General features: G+C 40.0%; 1 protein-coding gene across 17 annotated transcripts in view; it reads right to left on the bottom strand.

Annotated features, from left to right (window-relative positions):
- The window catches only part of KLHL32 (kelch like family member 32), a 194,421-nt gene that overhangs the window by 72,818 nt on the left and 106,452 nt on the right, over nt 1-15,151 (bottom strand). For all 17 annotated transcript variants that reach the window (XR_010599548.1, XR_010599547.1, XR_010599545.1 and 14 more), the window contains one exon: nt 13,871-13,969. Coding sequence is in view for 10 of the 17 variants with exons in the window: in XM_008164869.4 (XP_008163091.2) it covers nt 13,871-13,969 (99 nt within the window). In the remaining 7 variants the exon portion in view is untranslated. The remainder of the gene's footprint in view (nt 1-13,870; nt 13,970-15,151) is intronic.

Raw genomic sequence — 15,151 nt, 5'->3', positions numbered from 1 at the left:
AATTTTTCCAGTCTCCCAGTTTTATATTTTCTTTAATTTCAGCCAAAACAGTTGTGTGTTACTGAGACTGATGCTAGGGAAAAATACATTGTTTTGCCAACGTTAAAAAATCTGGGAGCCATTTCTTTGAGACGCTCTACCACCCCCATATTTTGAAGGAAGAATTTAAAATTTAGCAGGTGGGTGGGCCTTTGTGTCAGCACCTCACAAGGTTGGGCTGTGGGAGACCTATTGTGAAATAGCGAGTAAGGGCTTGAAGCTACATGGTGCAGAGTGCCATCAGCTCTCATTGAAGTTCATGGGTCATGAAGAAACTGAGCACCTATCAGGATCTGGCCCTAAAGGAATGAACAATGAAAAAGCAAGGATAATGAGTCACAAAATTCACTCTGTTAATTCATTTGGGTAACTATATATCTATTTAGGAACCTAAGTGGCCCCCACCACTGTGGTATCTGAGCACCTCACAGTCATTAATGGATTTTATCCTCACAACAGAAATTAGGCTAGGCATAACAGGTATACTTTTTAAAAAACTAGAGTTGGTTGAAAATGGGATTTCTTTCACAAACATTTGAGTGAAAAATTAGTCCCTTTTTGTCACAATTTTGATGAACTATTTTGTTGAAATTTCAGACTTTGGAATATTTCAACCATCTCTAAAACCCTTACCAATGTCTTGATACAATGGCAGGCTGGGACAGATTATATGTATTTTTAAAGAGGGTGGGACTAATACAACGTGACCCTCGGCATTACTCTGCTCATTTGTTTATATGTTTTAATCCCTTTTCTACAGCCTTCATTTGTTTGTTTGTCTATTGAGTCTGTAAATTCTGGTCAGGGGCTGGATAGTCTTATCTGTTTGTATAGCACATTGCCCAGTGGAAGCTGGTCCTTACCGGGGCCGCTGTGCACTGCCACAATCCACATGGTAAATAATGATAATAATCTAATGTTCAGAGGAGCATGCACCACATATTTATATACATACACCCCAATCCAGTAATTAAACCTCCACTCAACGCCCTGAACAGATTGCTCCTGCTCCCAGCAGAAATAATTTGTGCAGGTATTGTGGAGGCTGGAGTGCCAGAACAGAAAACCACATTAATACTGCTTTTGAAGTGTGTACTGTGGGCCCAAGCCTCCTAGCCCTTCATACACAGAACTCCTTTTGAAGCCACTAGGAATTTCGTGAATAAAGTGTTTTCAGGACTGAGACCTCATATGTATGTATTTGGGGTAGCTACAACACTTTCTTCACACTGGGCAGAAATGTTTAGATATTATAATGATGGGGATCTTATAAATACATAATTAGATTAGATAGGGTTCCAAGTTAATAAGGGGGAGATTTTCAAGGCACTAATAGTTGTTAGACACCTCACTTCCCCTAGTTACTTGGAAAATCTCCTCCTGAAATACTTTGTCCCATATTTTAGAAATTTAGTGAATAGCTTGTTACCACTGTCTCTCTGCTCCAAAGAACATATACAAATTGTACACACACACAATATGTGGAGTGAATTCCATATGTTTTTCCCTTCTGCTTGAGACCAACCTACCTCCCTGTTCTTTGACGTCAACAGTTTGAATGTCATAACTGTTGTATGTATTGTAACCAAATGCAAAATGTGCCAATTTAGAAATACTTAGGTTCAGAGCAGACTTAGTTCTACAAAACAGAGCAGAGGTGCACATCTTTCCACATCCAAGGCCACATGTACTCCACAGCAAGCTAGACCTAAATTCTGTGACAAGGTCCATAGGTTCTGCAACACTCTGCTGCAGCAGATGGGAAATTCTGCAGCAGCTCTACGCTTCATTCAAATTAATAAGCAAGGTTTTGAAATAATTAGATTGAAAACGGGGGACAGCCAGAGCTTTGGGCATCTGGGTGGCACAGGAGACAGTTTTGGATTGTGGGATAAACATATTAGCTGTCTGTTTCTGCTAAAATAATCTGTAATGAAATAGTGAATATTGATATTTAAATTGTCATCTTTAAATCTGACCATTAGAAACCCATTGAGATGAATGGGGACAGTTTACACATCACAGAGCTATTGTTCCACATTGGTTGAAGACTGCAGACTGCATAGATTTACATTTTGTTCTGGTTTTCAAGTTTTCTTCACTACTAGGCTGGATAGAAATGTTTCTTTTTTAAGTAGAAGTTTACATTCTGGAACACAGATCTGATGCAAGAAATAGCGTCCCAAGGCAAATTCTATTGCTATGGAATTGTGGACAGTACGTGGCACTGTCTAGGTCTATACATACTACAGATGATGGATTGTGATAAGTCACTGACATTTACCTTTACTAATGCAGAGCCATGGAAAACGGTCAGTATTGGCCTTTCTAGTTAAGAGTTTTCTCCTCTTCTTCTCTCCCATGAAATTAAATGTTTAAATGTAGACCACACATTGTTTAATATATATTCACAAAGAAACTTCAAAACTGGACATTTATTTTTGGGGTCTCTATTTTTGCACTTACTTTTCAACATTTTGGCCTTAGTATCTTGTCATTTTTATTTATAAAGCACTCCCTTTCCTTTAACCATTTACGGCGTTGCACAGTTAAAAAATAACAAACAGCAACAATTAAAGCATCACAAAATACATTATATAATGCAAAGGCGCCAAATACACAAGGGTTTCAAGTTCAGATTCCAGACCATTTTGGTTCCAATCAAAATCCCTAAATCCAAATATCCCCAGATGTTAAGTATTTAAATCCTGATCGAGTTTTGTGTGGTTTGGGTTCATTTCTGCAACTCAATAAACAGACCACCATTTTCCCATGGTCTTCTCTATTAATTAGATTGTGAAAGCAGCATAAGATGTAGAAGGCTGTTTTTAATGTCTGTCTTATACTGGGCCAAACATTCTGTACTGTCCTGCATTTGTGCAACTGTTTCAAGGATGCAGTTGCCACTTATTTTTCAGTAAATATTCTTGACAAAGATTCCGTTCCTGCTCAACCTTTGAAATCTCCTAATTGAATGTAATAATAATTTTGCTTCAAAAATACAAAAGAATATAGGATGCAAAGCTTAGTCATCTATTTCATAATGGAAAAAATAAGAATGTATCTTTCTGTTGTAACCAGTTTAGTGTAAATAAATGAAACAGGGGACAACAAACAAACATCTGATACTTCAGAGATGAAATTTGACTCCAACTCATTCATTAACTTCATCAGGCCCACATTCCCTTCAAGTTCCTAGGTTTACAAATGATTTATAGTAACTATTTTCGTAGCTTTGTAGCTTTTCCATACTAGTAAAGACTGTAAAACCAAAGTCCTTCCATTTTTCAGAAATATCTTTGCTACAATGTCCAATAACAACTGGAAAAAATATTTATATCAAAAGAAACTTAAATAAAATGTCCCTCTGTTTCTTTACAGGAGGTAAAAAGCTCCATAGATCTAGTACTTGTATTCCTGTTCTCTCATATTACAGCAGTAAGTCTCCTCTTTCAGGTCACGTCTTCCACATAAAAGTGCTAAACTAATGCCGCTTAATGACAAATTAATGTCCATGAATAAAAAAATACACCTCTAATAGCATAGAGTAATTTGCCATTACAATATCATCATTGGACATGCCCCTGGTTTAATACGATGTATTTAATTCATAACTTAATGAGTGATATATAAAAAGAGAGAGATGAACCCTGCAATTACATTTATGTGAGTCTGTCACCTTATTTGTAAAACCTTAGAGTCATTTACATTCAAATTAGAACAAATGAGTGATTTCACAAAGTGCAGTGATAAATGACCATTACTGCACAAGACAGAACTGTATTTCCTGTGAAAACATTAACAGTTTCCTATTATTTGTTAAAAATTACAATGCATATTGCCCAGCGTTGTGTGAATAATGACTTTTTTACTGATTAGGTCAGAAGACTAATATGGAACAAAATAAATAATTTTTCTTTTCATTTTTTCTGATTTTTGCTTTAATTCATCCACTCGACAGTGATGGACTTACACTGCCACCTGCTGCCGAGACGTGGGTACTGACAGCATCCACTTGGATATTTTAAAATAAATTCAGTCATTTACCATCTCGGGGGTTTTTTTTTTCAGTCATACAGCCAAGTGATTTTTTCCGGATGTACATTGTGAGATTGACTGGTAAATGTAGAGATATTATGTAATTATAAGTAACATGATTTGCATGTGTATGTGTAATTGCCCCTTTTGGTAAGGAGAATGTAACAGCTAAAGACATGGAGAAAATATGTACTGTGAAACCTTGGAGTTGGTCAGACGGTGATAAAAGCAAAAAAGAATTGTATGTGATGACTCTAAACATTCAGGGGGTCAATTCAGTCCAGGTTTACACCACATAAAGGCCCATGAAGGGTCCCAAAGGCAGAAATCCTCCAAGGGGTGGCTGTGGTTAGAAAGAGGATGTGGCAAGGGCAGTCAGGACTGCATTAATTCAGTGCATTTCCTCCTATCAAGTCAAAGGCACAAACCAAAATTGTTCCTTCTTTCTGATGGAAACCTCTGAGGGTAACATTGCCAGCCCTCCCATTTGGGACACAGGAGGCTTGACAATGCAACGAAGAATAAATTGAATGTCCCTGCACCTCTCAGATGAACCTGAGTTACATCCTGGTGGATGGGGGTTAATGCTCTTGGGGTAGTTTGTCTACCACCATGAGCACCTCACGTAGGTAACTGGCAGTGCAGTAACACATCACAATAAGAACAGGACTCTGATCATATGGATATGTCAGAGTCCTTTTTCTCACTGCTAGCAGTTGAAAAAGGGAAGAGGAAGTGAGATGAGTGGAAGGGGGGGCACAATATCATCAGTCCTCCCTTAGTCTCCCAGTTTAAGTACTTAGCTGCATAGAAAGAGACACAGCAGATCTTACTTCCTAATGCTGTCTTTGGGCTGCTTGTTCCTGCCCTGGTTCTGTTGGTAGCTCTTCCACTCCATAACTGACAGAACATGATACTCTTTCTAGAATTGCTGGTTCAGCACAGCAGCCACTGGCTGCATAATGGTGAAAACAAGGGAACTGTAAACTGGGTTGTTATTTTTTCCTGCATACATTTGATGTATTCTTGACATTGAAAAGGGTCACCCATTTCCTCCACTGGAGAAAGCTGGTGAGCTTAGCCTTTATGGTGATGGCTCTTTTATACAGCATCACTTTGTAATATACATGTATTTTTTAAAAACTCAGTCATACTAAGTAGGTCTTGGTTGCTTGGTGACCTTCAGATTTTTTTCCAGGAGTTTAATTTGCTCTATATGAAAAACCCAGAAGCTAAATTCCCACACGAGTTTGGGCTGCTAGCAATACAGAGGTGATGCTCTCAATCTCTGGTGTAAGAATTAATGTCTCTTTTTAGGAGTGTATCTTAGTGTAGGTTGGGAGTGTGCTATGGGCACAACTCCAGCTGGAGGGGGTGGGATAAGAAAGATTTAATACCTTATCAAACTCTGGCCCTGAATCACAAGATGAACAAAAAAACCCTCTTTTTTCATACACCAGCAGATTTCATTGTAGCCCTTTCCATTTGAAAAAAAATTAGAAAATATATAATTTAAAAATATATAAATAAATGTAAATAGTTGAGAGTCAGTGGAAGGAAATGGACAGGTCACTTGTAAGATGCTCATATTCCATGATGACAAATTTGGTATAAACACCTAGAGAGACCAACGAGAGAGATAAACATTACATGCTCTTTCCTGGGGCTGGTCTAAACTGCCGTGGTAAATCAATCTAACTTACGCAAATTCAGTTACATGAATAACGTAACTGAAGTTGACGTAGTTAGATCCACCTACTGTGGTGGCTACACTGTGCTGTGTTGACGGGAGAGCGTCTCCCATCAACTTCCCTTACACTTCTCAGAGAGGTGAAGTACAAAAATCAATGGGAGAGTGCTTTCCCATCTTGGGATCCCTACATATAAGGACTGTCAATACTTCCTCAGATGAGGAGAATGAACCACATGTGCTAAAACATGCAACAGTCCAAATTACTGTCCAATGTCTCACTTCCCTTCTCTACCAAGGTAATCAAAACCTAGCAAAAAAAAAAAAAAAAAAAAAAGGTTCCAATGCCACCTTTTATTTGCCAATACTTTGATTGCCATCAGTCAGGCTTTAGCTTGGGTATGGTACAGAGACAGCATTTCTCTCCCAGTACATAGGCAAGATAAATATATCCATACTCATCCTGCTGAATATTTCTGCAGCAGTTGATTTTGGTGATTACCAAATATTCCTGACCTGACTCCTAGGCGAATGGTAATACTGTGAAATGATTTCTATCATGTGCTTCCTCTGAGACTGAAACAAAGCCCAGATCTACAGAGTTCCACAAGGCTCTCTCCCCTTCCCCATATTATTCAGCATCTATATGAAGCCACTGGGAGACTAGTGAGACAGCATAGGCTCAAGGTCCACAGTATGGAGAAGTCACCTAGCTCTACATCCCCAATGTGTCCTTTCTCAGCTTTATCAATGCCTGGCTGAAATCAGCACCTGGCTGATGAGCAGTTGGCTAAAGCTGAACCGAGGCAGAGTGGGCTGATACTGATAAGAAGAGCTGAAGAACTTGTCTTCTCAATAAGCATTCCCCATCATTAAGGACATATGCCCTCACATTGTTCAAACAGTTCGCAGCTTGGAAGTTCTCTTGAGCTCCTCACTCCTATTAGAGGCCTAAATAGTCATGGCAGAAAAAAAACACCAACTTCCATCTACAACTGGCCACAAGACTGAACCCCATCTTCTCAGACATAGGCCTAGCCACAGTGAGCATTTGTGGCCTCCAGACTTTATTATTGCAGTTTATATCTAAGAATGAAGCCACACACCTGATGGGCTAATAAACAGATGCAAAACGCAGTGACCCGTCAACTTAGCAACAAACTGAGCACATCACCCAATACTCTATTCTCTGCAGTGAATTCCCATTGAATACAGAGTCCAGTTTAAGGTCTGTGTCCAGATATTCAAAGCCCTTTGTGATATTTCCCTTAGCTACTCCAAAGCTATGGCCTCCTATTTCAGCTATTTTCCACTGGGACCATGAAGGCTGGGATTTTTAAAGAAACCTTCAAGATTTAGCACACCAAGTGCCATTGAATTTCCTTGGGAAATCCCAGCCAAAACTGTCAACCAGTTTGGGTTGGGTAAGACACAAAGATTTGTGAGTCCAAGAGACAGAAATCTCACAGGATTGGGATCTAGATTATGGAGAGCATTCCCACAAGAGATAAAAGTGAGCATGGACTTCACCACCTTCAGGTCTAAATACAAAAATCATCTCTTCAACTTAACTTTCCCTCAGTAATTTGCGATTTCTCACACACAGAAGCAACAATAAAAACTATAAACTAATCAGACTATTTCTTCTGAAGGCTGGGAGGGCTGAGAGAGATTTCTATTGTTATTTCAATTTTTAAATAGAATCATAGAATATCAGGGTTGAAAGGGACCTCAGGAGGTCATCTACTCCAATCCCCTGCTCAAAGCAGGACCAATCCCCAGACAGATTTTTACCCCAGTTCCCTAAATGGCCCCCTCAAGGATTGAATTCACAACCCTGGGTTTAGCAGGCCAATGCTCAAACCACTGAGCTATCCCTCCCCTCCATACTTAGTAAGCAATCAGATATTACAATGATGGGGATCGCAAGCACCTAGATAGATTAGACAAATAGAACTGTGTTCTGGAAAGAAAAGAAAAAGGTGTAGGGCACTGGCAGAAAAAGGTCTGTTGAAGGGGAAGCTGAGGCAGTGCAATATACAAACACTGATGAGTAGAGGAATTTTTAAACTAAGAGCTGGGTGAAAGCCTACAGGTGTGGAGGAGCACATTATTCAGACAGACACATCCCTTATTCTATATCCCAGCAAAGAGGAGAGGACAGAAGTTGATAAAGTTCAGGTAGAAACTGAAGAGAAACAGTCAAACAAAAAAAAAGAGTCCCATTCAGTTACATCACATGAAGGCAGGCAATTAAATATTGACAAATTTTATAAGTGCTTATATACAAATGCTAGAAGTCTAAATACTAAGATTGGTGAATTTGAGTGTCTGATATTAAATGAAGATATTGATATAAGAGGCATCACAGAAACTTGGTGGAATTATGATAATCAATGGGACACAATAATACCAGGGTACAAAATATATAGGAATGAGAGAGTAGGTCGTGCTGGTGGGGGAGTGGGACTATCTGTGAAAGAAAGCATAGAGTGAAATGCAAAGTAATGCACGTTGGAAAACATAATTCCAAATACATATACAAAATGATGGGGGTCTAAATTAGCTGTTAGCTCTCAAGAAAGAGATCTTGGAGTCATCATGGATAGGGCTCCGAAAACATCTGCTCAGTGTGCAGTGGCAGTCAAAATAGCTAACAGAGTATTAGGATAGAAAATGCCCTGACATAAATGCATAATGCCACTATATAAATCATAATGCCACTCCCACCCCTTGAATACTGCATGCAGTTCTTGTTGCCCCATCTCAAAAAATATATTTAGAATTCTAAAAGGTACAGATCAGGGCAACAAAAATGATCAGAGGTATGGAACAGCTTCTGTCAAGGCTGGATCCCCACTTTGAACTTTAGGGTACAAATGTAGGGGCCTGCATGAAAAACTTCTAAGCTTAACTACCAGCTTAGCTCTGGTTCGGCTGCCACCATTTCAATAGATTCCCTCCCTGGGAAGCCTTGAAAAACCTTCACCAAATCCCTGGTGAAAACAAATCCAAACCCCTTGGATCTTAAAACAAGGGGAAATTAACCATTCCCCTCCTTCCTCCCACCAACTCCTGGTGAATCAGTTCCAACCCCCCTGGGATCTACAACAGGGAGAAATTAACCATCCCCCCTCCTTCCTCCCACCAACTCCTGGTAAATCAAGATCCAAAACCCTTGGATCTTAAAACAAGGAAAAATCAATCAGGTTCTTAAAAAGAAGGTTTTTAATTAAAGAAAAAGGTAAAAATCATCTCTGTAAAATCAGTATGGAAATTAACCTTACAGGGTAATCAAACTTAAAGAGCTCAGAGGACTCCCCTCTAGTCTCAGGTTCAAAGTACAGCAAACAAAGATAAACACTCTAGTAAAAGGTACATTTACAAGTTGAGAAAAACAAAGGAAAACTAACACGCCTTGCCTGGCTATTTACTTACAAGTTTGAAATAGGAGAGACTTGTTTAGAAAGATGTGGAGAACCTGGATTGATGTCTGGTCCCTCTCAGTCCCGAGAGCGAACACACTCCCAAACAAAGAACACAAACAACAGCCTTCCCCCCCTCCCCCAAGATTTGAAAGTATCTTGTCCCCTTATTGGTCCTTTAGGTCAGATGCCAGCCAGGTTACCTGAGCTTCTTAACCCTTTACAGGGAAAAGGATTTTGGAGTCTCTGGCCAGGAGGGGTTTTATAGTACTGTACACAGGACAGCTATTACCCTTCCCTTTATAGTTATGACAGCTTCCATATGAGGAGAGATTCAAAAGACTGGGACTGTTCAGTTTAGAAAGAGATAACTAAGGGGTGAAATGATAGAGGTCTACAAAATCATGAATGGTGTCGAGAAAGTGACTAGGGAAGTGTTATTTACCCCTTAACAAACACAAGAACCAGGGGTCACCCAATGAAATTAATAGGCAGCAGGTTTAAGACTAACATAAGGAAGTACTTCTTCACACCACACATAGTCAACCTGTGGAACTCACTGTCAGGAGATGTTATGAAAGCCAAAAGTATAACTGGGGTCAAAAAGAATTAGATAAGTTCATGGAAGACAGGTCCATCACTGGCTATTAGCCAATATGGTCGGGGACACAACCCCATGCGCTGGGTGTCCCTAAACCTCTGACTGCTATGACAGAGGATGGATCACTAGATTAGCTGCTCTGTTCTGTTCATTCCCTCTGAAACATCTGGCACTGGCCACAGCCAGAAGATAGGATACTGGGCTAGATGGACCATTGGTCAGACCCAGTATGGCCATTCTTACGTTCTTATCTTATCTATGCAAAAGTCAAGAGAACATGGAAATCTGGCCTTAAAACAAGGAACTTCCTTCATTTTTGACTGAATACTTTTGTTCCCATGTTAGGCAAAAATATAAACTTTATAATTTAAAACTATGTTCCATTTAGACTTCTAAACTTAATTCATACTTCTTTCACAATCAGTTGTTGATCTTAAATTAACAAAGATTTTTCCAGATAAAAACATGGAATCCACGGTAGGAGTAAAAGAATTTGGTGGTAATATGTGAAACATAGAAATAGAAAAGTTCATTCAGTGAACCAGAAATATCATATAGCTTGATTCCACAGTGTTACCAGAAATTTCTAAGATATGTCCATTACATAATTTTGAAGAACTGTCCCAGGGTCTTAAGTTTATTCTGTTTCATATAACATTATCTTTAATCAGAAATTCATATTAGTGATTTCATACTCTTGACTTGTGTTTGTGATTCAAGCAATTTGTTATAGAAATCTTTGTGAGATTTATCAACAGATTCAATAACTTGTTCTAAGTTAGTCATTCTAAGAGAACTGGCATCTACACTGGAGTCAAATGAATTGAATATATCTTGCAGAAAACTAATTACAGTGAACTTGGGGCCAAATTCTCCTCTCACTCACATTGGTCTTACACTGGTTTATTTCCACTGAGCGTTATGGAATTTCTGCTGATTTGTATTAGAGTAAGTGAAAAGAGAATCAGAATAACATTTTTCTTTGTATCTCCAAAGAAAATTTGCTTCTATTTGGAGAAAACAATGGCCCAGTCTAATTCCCACTGAAATCAACAGAAAGACTCCCATTGACGTCTATGGGAGTTCAATTGGGCTTATATTCAGGTGGAAGGAATGGAGTCAGACAGTTAATCTTGAATGCCCGTGTTGGCAAAAATTTAAGAATATCCAGGGAGAAACAAGGAAAGCTATTATTAAAAACACCCTCAAGAAGGTTGTGCTACACCCAACCCAAAAATTACAGAAAATCCTAATAACCAAAAACTCTGCATCAGCATCACACAACAATAATAAACTAGATACGTTCAATATAATGTATTTCCTTAGGCTATGCTGAGCTAAAGCTCAATATCTCAACAATTCAAAACAAAAAGAAAAAAAAAAAAGAAAAAAAGAAAGAAATCCAATGCCATGGTAAACCGAGAATTATGCAGCACCCAGGGATCCGACAGCAACATTAGAAAAAGACAAGTGTGGGAAGGGATTATTCCACTCCCCATACCTTACCATTTGCATCATACTGAGTGGAGTCACACCTGGAGATACTTCCTGGGTCCCACCGGCAGCAGTTTTTAAGGTGGCCTGGTTAACTAAGGCTCACATTTTTAAAGATATTTACGTGCTGCTATGCATTGCAAAGCCTAACTGATTCAGGAGCCTAAACCTCATTTTCAAAAGAGATTTAGGCATGTAGGAGCCTGAATCCCATTGACTATCAATGAGCTTTTGGTTCCTAAATGCCTAAATCACCTTTGAAAATCAGACGTAGGCTCCTAAATCAGTTAGGGATTGCAATGCTGATTGTAGCAACTCCTAAAAATCTGGGCCTTTTCCTTAGGCTAGGTCTACACTACCCGCCTGAATCGGCGGGTAGAAATCGACCTCTTGGGGATCGATTTATTGCGTCCCGTCGGGACGCGACAATCGATCCCCGAATCGACGCTCTTACTCCACCAGCGGAGGTGGGAGTAAGCGCCGTCGACGGGAAGCCGCAGAGGTCGATTTTGCCGCTGTCCCTACAGCAGGGTAAGTCGGCTGCGATACGTCGAATTCAGCTACGCTATTCGCGTAGCTGAATTTGCGTATCTTAAATCGAACAACCCCCTGTAGTGAAGACCTGCCCTTAGTCCTTTATACTACCACCAAAAAAATTATTTATTTTTTTAATTAATCAGTGTCATGTGGACTTTAAATAGGCATCTGATAGCTTTGATTTGGACAGTGGGAATTCTCTCTACACTGTTATAAAATGTATTTTGTCAATGTCTAGAAAGAGGTTTTAATATTAGACGTGACACTTGCAGATAGCTTTATATGAATGGACCCTACCCTGCAAAGGAATTAATGCAGGTGAATTCTGACGCGGATTTAGTGGTATAAATCTTCCTGTACAGATCCCTTGGCAGAACCTAAATTTAGTAAATAAACATAATAAACCAAGGGCCAAATACTGAGTAAGTATGAACTGGTGTAGCTACATTGATTTCCATGCAGCTGTGCTGATTTACACCAGCTGAGCCTGACCAAAATTACTGAATAGAAATATATCAGCGCTGTCAGAGCAAAGAATTTTTTCCTAAGCCTTTACAAACTTTGAGCCTGATTCATGAAAATCATGATTTTACACTGTTTGTAAAAGAGGTGTAAGTGAGGGTAACTCCAACTACTCTTGATTAATATAAGTGAAACTAACTGCTTGATCCTACTACCACTCTAGTCAGAGGAAAGACTCCCTTTGACTTCAGTGGGATCTGGAGAGAATAATTTGCCTGTTGGTTCCAGTCTGGCAGTCCTTGCTCAGTGGGATTTTTGCAATATCGGGTTCATCATTATTATTCATTTGACAGGCTACTTGAATGGACGTCTTCAGATTGTTTTTTGGGTGAGCACAGCAATATAGCACTGAACCCTTTGTGTTACACATCAAGGACCTAACCCAAAGCCCATTGAAACCAATGGGAGTCTTTCCATTGACTGCAATGGACAATGAATTGGTTGTATGAGAGAAATATTAAGATGGTGCAGCAGGAAAAGCAACTAAGTGAGGGACTAAGGTAAAGTAGAGTGTGGGCCCCATGCTGAACCACCCCAGCCCCTTTCTTTACACTGTCTGATTAACTGCCTTTCCTGTTACACACCCCTTTCATTCTCTAAGAATAATGTACAGTCATTCTGTACACTCACCGAATGCCAGACTGTTGAAAATTTCACTATTTTACCATTTACTTTGGTTTTCTGATTGACTTACACTTCATAGACAAATTAACACCACCATATATTATAAGCCATTGACCCAGTCTCAAAGTGTCTGATTGTGGATAAAATATAAAAACACTATAAAGAAAGGGGGGGGGAAATCAAGTGAAATTGCTGCTTTTAACAGTGTATGCCATTGCGACATTGGTGATTTAAAGCTGCTGCTCTTGCTACCATCAAAATCTGTTTCATTTAGCCAATCCAAATAAACAAACATTTATTTTGTTGCCTCACAATATTGGTACCATTATTAATACTAGAAGAGTGCATGGGGCTAGTCAGTAATGGGGCCGCATTGTGCTAGGCATTGTACAAACAGTGATAGTCCCTACCCCAAAGAGCTTACAATCTATATCTAGATATCTATGGTACTTATATGAAGTAAGAAAGTGCTATTATCCCCATTTTACAGAGGAAGAACTGAGACACAGAGAGAGTAAATGACTTGCACTAGGTCACATAGGAAGTCTGTGGCAGAACATGGACTTGAACCCAAGTCTTCCAAGACCTAGGCTAGCACCCTAACCACCGGACCATCCTCTCTCTCTAAAGTTAAATAGACAAGACAGACAAAGGGTGGATGCGGAGAAAGAGGTTCAACGTCTAGCCCAAACTCACAGAAGATCTGTGGTACAGCCAGGATTCAGGTCTCTTTACTTCCAGTCCAGAACCTTACTAGACCACGCTGACCACAAACTGAACTAGTATTATCCTAGTTCCGTAACATTTCCTATATGTAACTCAAAATTATGGGATTTAACCTTGGAAATAAGGTCTGCAGTCAAAGGGAAATGGTCAGTTAATTAGGTATAGGAGCCTTACCTGGATGAGATAGTGAGAACATAAACTGAGGAGCTCCAACAGCTGCAGGTGACTACCAGCTGCTAGCACATCCTGGATTACTCCTGGCTCCAACAGAATCTATATGTAAAAAGAAAAAAAATGAATCTCTGTTGTAAAGAACTATCCTAAGAATGAGGAAAATATGGAAAGAAAGGAAGCCAACATTTTAGGACTTTCTAACTTTAAACTCTGAAGGCAAAGCCACACAAACACCTTAAAACGAACACCCATCAAAATCCTCAGGCCAGCCTTTCTCAGAGCGGTGTGATCATTGTGAACAGAAGTCAGTTACATTAAGGGAGCAGAAAGCGGTTTGCCAACCGCACACAAAAATGCTAAGGCGGCTCTGCCAGTTAGAATTCTTGGCCTTTCCTGAACCTAGGACTAAGCTGGTTGCTCAGTCAGGTGCTGCTTTGCAGATGCGACTGCCATTGCCACATGTGCAACAGTGGTTTCAAGAGGGAATTCCATCTTGTGTCTTCCACCAGGCTTATTAGGAGTGTCTGGTGGAAGCATCATCGCTGCACCTCTCCCTGATATTGATCATTCCAGCAGTGCATGAAGAAGAAGGGACAGGGCCAAGGTGCTGCTGCTGCACTCGGTGAAAGTCCTCCAGCCACTCTCCTCATCACTGACTGCCTGTAGAGTATGAACAGCCAGTAGGAGAGAACCTGGAGATGTTGCTCCCCCATCCACCATCGCCATCACCTCCCCACTCTTCTACCCAGACCCTTTACATCAGATAGGAAAGGCTGCCAGCAGCCAGGGCATACACACCCACCTCAAGAATCAAAGGGGACCCATTCCCCAACCACAAACTAGCCCAGCATTAGAGGGATTCACCCAACCAACTAGTCAGAGGTTTCAGGAAACCCACCTGACAGCCCTGCTGCTGCTGCAATGCAGAACAACTTCCAGATAGACTAGCCATCTAGAGGATTCTTCATGTGGTGCTAGTGAAGGGGAAATATGGTGGAAAGAGAGGAGTGGAGATAAAAGGATTAATGGATGTGTACTGGCATGATTGGCAGGGCTCTTGGGGGTGGACGTGGGGAGAAGAGCATGGAATTAGTGGATGGGAGTTGGTGAGTACTTTACTTAGGGAATATCATGTGTAATCACCAGCTGCTCTGGAAATCTTTTGAGGGAGCCCTTTATTAAAATTTTGGCAGTGTATTGATGAGAATTTGTGCCTTCCTAGTGTATTCAGGGAAATTTTAGGCAGCATATTTCATTTTTGTTTGTTTGTAATTGAAAAAT

Source organism: Chrysemys picta, chromosome 3 (genome assembly GCF_011386835.1).
Source record: "Chrysemys picta bellii isolate R12L10 chromosome 3, ASM1138683v2, whole genome shotgun sequence".
Classification (NCBI taxonomy): Eukaryota; Metazoa; Chordata; order Testudines; family Emydidae; genus Chrysemys; species Chrysemys picta.
Note: the sequence above shows the minus strand (reverse complement) of the source record. Positions and strands in the feature narration are given on the sequence as shown.